General features: G+C 48.3%; 1 protein-coding gene across 1 annotated transcript in view; it reads right to left on the bottom strand.

The window, feature by feature from the left end:
• Positions 1–4,522, bottom strand: part of XRN2 (5'-3' exoribonuclease 2) — a 117,785-nt gene extending 113,263 nt beyond the window's left edge. Inside the window, exon 1 of the mRNA XM_069768927.1 lies at positions 4,118–4,522. Coding sequence (XP_069625028.1) covers positions 4,118–4,192 — 75 coding nt within the window. The 5' untranslated portion in view covers positions 4,193–4,522. The remainder of the gene's footprint in view (positions 1–4,117) is intronic.
• Positions 4,523–6,000: the final 1,478 nt, after the last annotated feature.

Genomic DNA, 6,000 nt, shown 5'->3' on the forward strand with positions numbered 1-6,000 from the left:
GCTTCACCTCACCGGGGAAAGGGACCCCTCTCACGCCATACCTCTCACAGCACCTCCTCATCCCAGCACCTCCCCATCCCAGCACCTCCCCATCCCAGCACCTCCCCATCCCAGCACCTCCTCATCCCAGCACCTCTGCCGGTAATCACTGCTGCAACCCTGCCATGGACACCAGGCCGTGGCATCGCCCACCTAAGCAGGAAGGGACCCTGCTCAGGTGCACGCCACACCGCATCACCCCACCTCTGCCGACACCATGCCTCCTGTGACCCTGCTCTGCCACCGCCAGCCCTCAGGTAAGATACTGTACATTCGGACAATAAGACAGACCCCCATCTTATAAAAAAATCTTTTTTTCTGCAATTTTCACCCCAAATTTGGGGTGCGTCTTATAGCCCGAAAAATACGGTAGTTCATAATGGGCCCCATAAGACGCTCTATACAAAATACGCCCCATATAATGCTGCACAAAGGTTGATTATGGCCCCATAAGATGCTCCATAGACATTTGCCCCATATAATGCTGCATAAAGGTTGATTATGGCCCCATAAGATGCTCCATAGAATATTATGCCCCATATGCTGTTGCTGCGTTTAAAAAAAGGCATACTCACCTCTCGTCGCTCAGGCCCCCGGCACTTGCGATATTCACCTGTTCCCGTTCCACCGCCGGTCGCCGCTCCGTCTTCCGCATCCTCTGCAGTGACTGTTCAGTCAGAGGGCACACATTAAACACGTCATCGCGCCCTCTGACCTGAACGTCTGAGCCAGAGGACGTGGAAGATGGAGCGGCGCCCGGCGGTGGAACAGGGACAGGTGAATATCGCGCAATGGTCAACCTCCCCAGTTATACTCACCTGCTCCCGGTGGTCTTGGCGCCAGTAGCTTATTCTGGTGTTCAGCTGTCACTGGTACCGCTCATTAAAGTAATGAATATGTAGCTCCACCCCTATGGGAGTGGAGTCGCATCCATATTTATTATTTTAATGAGCGGTACCATGTGACCGCTGAACACAGGAAGAGCTGCCGGAGCCCGGAGAACTTTGGAGATGCAGGGACCGCGCCAGCAGGTGAGTATGTGACAGCCGCCTCCCCCCCCCTCCTGGGACAATGACTCGAGTATAAGCCGAGAGGGGCACTTTCAGCCTAAAAAAAATGGGCTCAAAATCTTGGCTTATACTCGAGTATACACGGACATGGTATGTTTGCAAATGCTCAATGAGGATGAGACAACTGCCAACAAGTGGTATTGTTACGTCAGCAAGTCAGAAGAAGGACCAGGGTGCGGAAGTGGAAGACGAGGTGGTGGACGATAAAGTCACTGACCCAACCAATGAACGTGGCATGCAGAGTGAGGACAGCAGCGCAAAGTGGCAGTGATCCACCACACAACAGGCAAGAAGAGGCAGTAGGGTGGCCAGAGACAAGGCAGGCAACCGATTTCCAGAGCACCAACATGGGTTAAGTTGCCAAGCCAAGGTTTAGGTGGGTTCTATTAGTAATATATGATCCAGTGCCTTGTGGGCAGTCAGATGGTCATCACATAGGGAGTTCTCACACTGCATACAGGATTTCACAGCCGAGCAGGTTTGCACAGAAGTACAGAAGATCCTGGTATCCTCTATATCAGGCTGAATAGATGCAAAACGCATCACTATATTCCCCAACAGGGTTGATGAAATAACAGTCCTTGATGCTGCTACATTAAAATAATTGCTTTTTTCAGGGCTAATTCAAATAGATTATATTCTGTTATAGTAATACCACTCTTATCTGCAGTTAGTCTATGGTGAGGTATTGCAGAAGGTATAGCGTATAACAGGCACCTAGCCAGGGATTACTGCCTTAAAATTCTAAGCCTTGCTGTTGCTTTTTCTCCATGGACTCGTTGACCGATACATGTTTCTTACAGTGTTCTGTTCTCAGAAATTCATCAAAGCAGGCAAAATTAACTGATTTATTTTGTCCATTCACAGTTTCTCTCTAGCATCTGTAAGCTGGGATTACCACTTCTGAACTCTTGAGTGCTTTAATTCCATCTTTTTCTTTGAGATTCTTGAATTATATTTGAGGTCATTGTCCTGCTGGAAGACCCATGACCTAGGATGCAAACCCAGCTTTCAGACTCCAGGCACTACATTGAAACCCAAAATCCTTTGGGAATCTAAACATTTAATGATCCCTTGCATACAGTTAAGGCATCCAAGGCCAGAAGCAGCAAAATACCCTCAAAATTTCTTTGAACCTTCACCATATTTGACTAACTCCTGTGTTTTTATTTTTAGGCCTCATTCCATTTACAGTAAACAGTAGAATGATGTGCTTTCCCAAAAAAGCTCTATCTTGGTGTCATCTATCCACAAGATGCTTGTTAGCCCTCTAAAAATAGCGGGGGGGGGGGGGGGGGGGGGCCTGCTCGACCATGTGGAGGCGCATTTTTTTTTCTCTTATTTTGCCTCATATACAAGTCATTATACTGGAAAGAATGTTTCCTAACATTTTTCTCACTCAAATACATTTTAACTGTGATTTTGTATGTTTACTGTCACGTAAACGTGGCGTAATACTCTGACAACATTGTTCACAGCAGTGACGTGGGATTCAGGGATGCTTTCAGGGGTATTCCATATGCTGTTCCCATCATTTTAAGCAATTTTCAGACCCGCCCCAGACCTAGAGTAGGCAATATGCCAGACAAGTAATGAGCACCCGAGCATTTTAGTGCTCGCTCATCACTAGTACATATTCTTAAACTGAGCACCACTGGCATGATCAGGCATCTCAAATACAAGGTCCAGTGGAGTGCACATCTTAAAAGCATGACAAATCTGTCTCCGTCACCGACCATGCATACACCGTCCCATAGAAGCTCTTTTTCCCCCAAATCTTCGAGAGAAAGAGGAAATTCCACCCTAACCACCATTACAACTAAACAGTACAGCAGAGCTGAATTTTGTCTCATTACAAACACATCTGCAGTTAGTTGTCAGCTCTGCTTTACTCCACTCCATCCACACTGGCCGCCTGTGAGATGAAAGATGAAGAGGTAGTCTAGTCGTAATCAGGCACAGCCCTGCATTGAGATCAGGAGAGCACTATTCTGCATTTATTGACACAGACTAATTCTGGAACGGCTTTTCTTTAAAGTCCCTCAATTACAAAGTTATCCTCCCCAGTAATAAAGCAATTTTTTTTTTCCTTCAAACATCTGAGCTTTTCTGCTGCTATAATACTGGCCAACCAAAATATGGCCGTATAAGAGGAGAGAAAGCAGAGAAGGTACAGCTGCAGCCTGGCTCTGTATTATCACTCCGGTGGAGGGCCGGAGCAGACTGTTCTAGGCCACGCATGGTGCTGCTTTACACCTGTGCTCCCAGGAACCAGATGTAGTGACTGCAGATAGAGAGCCAGGCTGCAGCTGTGACCTCCTGGGCCTTGCTCCCCCCTATGGACAGAGTTTGATTGCTTTTCTATGACACTGGTCAATCAAAATATGACCACACCAGAGAAGAGGGAAAAAAGCAAACGACCACTGCGAAGTTCTGTAGAATATGCACAGTTGGTCGTAGGGAAAGTTTGCATCTTCATTACGGGGGCCATCACTTGGAAGAGGAGAAGGAAAACTGTTACAGAGACGATAGGGTAGCACCAATTAAAGGAGGCCAATAAACACTTTAATTTTTTTCCTTTTTAAGAGTTAATTCCAAAATAGAAAAGCCATCACTAGCCAAGCGATTACTGAGGGTCCACGTGCCGGGACCACCAGCGATCCTGAGCTTGGATGTGGGACTGCAGGAAATCGAGCGCAGCCCTTCACAGTCCCATACAGTGACTGGAGCGGAGGCAGCACTGACCAGGGATCTCTGGTGGTCTCAGCAGGCAGACCCCTGTAGTCACCATGCCATTCCCGGCCCTATAGGTAGGACATACTGTGTATTTCTGAGAACACCCCTGTAAATCATCCTCCACATTAGCCCAGCAGACCCCGACTCTCGGGAGACACTTCTGGGATAGGGCCGGGATAGTGAGACACGCGTGTACGTGACTGCAGCGGGGAGTGGGCCCGGTACACAGCACGTCTGTGACAACACAGCGGACACAGGGCGCCATCACTGACCTTCTCCTCCACGCAGTGCACGACAATAGACGGATACTTGCGGCTGAGCCATCTGAAGAACGCCGGTACTCCCATGTTTCACTGCAGGCCACGGAAGGAACGAGGCGCACACACGTTACGCACTCACACAGGAAGTGGCGGTGCCGACAACAGGCCCCACTTCCGCTTTCTATATCTAAGGGGGCGGGGTTGCGGAGCAGTAGTTATGGCTCCTCCCACTGCTCGGATCCCGCTTATAGTGCTGTGTGAGGGCAAACCAAGGAAGGACACCAGCCCGCGATACTGTACACGCGGTAGTCATGTCCCGACAGCAACCGGCACGTCACTGCTTATATCGTCCGAGTCGTGTGTTGTAACATGAGACCCCGTCCCCATAGTGTCATGTGACAAGCCGCGCTACTGCCTGCAGAGTGCGGGGGAAACCGCTCAAGGGGGTGGGTGTACTTATAGATGTATGGGGGTGGGCGTTATATACTGATGTATGAGGAAAGGGTGTTACATACTGATTCATGAGGGTGCTCATCATTATACACTGATATATAGGGGATGGCATTATAGACTGATGTATAGGGGATGGCATTATACACTGATATATGGGGATGGCATTATACACTGATATATGGGGAGGGCATTATACACTGATGTATAGGGAATGGCCTTATACACTGATATATGGGGAGGGCATTATAGACTGATGTATAGGGGATGGCATTATAGACTGATGTATAGGGGATGGCATTATAGACTGATGTATAGGGGATGGCATTATACACTGATATATGGGGAGGGCATTATACACTGATGTATAGGGAATGGCCTTATACACTGATATATGGGGAGGGCCTTATACACTGATATATGGGGAGGGCATTATAGACTGATGTATAGGGGATGGCATTATAGACTGATGTATAGGGGATGGCATACACTGATGTATAGGGGATGGCATTATCGACTGATGTATAGGGGGAGGGCATTATAGACTGATATATTGGGGATGCAGGGCCGGATTTAGGCAAAATGGGGCCCCAAATGCTAACATATTGCACATCACACAGAAGCATTTCGGTTGTATTATGTATTTACATGCGCTGATCTCAGGCCGCTAATCGAGTGTGATCGACAATACTGAAGCCGTTGGACGCTTGTTTCCCGGCCTCTTTACACCAACTGAGAAAGAATGAAGGGGACAGAACGATCACTATACAGTATCATGTTATCAGCATCTTCTATCTCTCACTTCCTCCTTCGGCCTCACTCAATGGTCTTCTGCAGCCACCCACAAAGACGGTCACACACTGGACCTCATCTTCACCCGCCTCTGCTCTCTAACTAACCTCTCTAACTCACCTCTTCCTCTGTCTGACCATAACCTTCTCACATTCTCTTCCCTCTCCACTCCATGTCTACAATCCCCACCCCACAAACTTTCACACCCTCGCAGAAATCTTAAACACCTTGACCTACATTCATTCTCTGAATCCCTCCTCCCTCTCACAGGTATAAGTTCCTTACACAATGCGGATGACGCTGCCGCTCTATATAACACCACAATAGCTGTAGCTTTGGAATCTGCTGCCCCACTTACACATACCAAAGCTCGCAAAATCAACAGACAGTCCTGGCAAACCAGCCTGACCAAAGAACTGAGGCGAGCTTCCAGGGCTGCAGAGCGGAGATGGAAAAGATCCCACTCCAACGAGCACTTCATCGCTTTCAAACAGTCCCTCACTACTTTCAAGACCACACTCGCCACAGCTAAAGAAACCTACTTCTCATCTCTGATATCCTCCCTGTCTCACAACCCTAAACAGTTATTCAACAGCTTCAATTCTCTCTTCCGTCCCCCAGCACCTCCTCCCTCCCCACTCATCTCAGCTGAA

Source organism: Ranitomeya imitator, chromosome 5 (assembly GCF_032444005.1).
Source record: "Ranitomeya imitator isolate aRanImi1 chromosome 5, aRanImi1.pri, whole genome shotgun sequence".
NCBI classification, from domain to species: domain Eukaryota; kingdom Metazoa; phylum Chordata; class Amphibia; order Anura; family Dendrobatidae; genus Ranitomeya; species Ranitomeya imitator.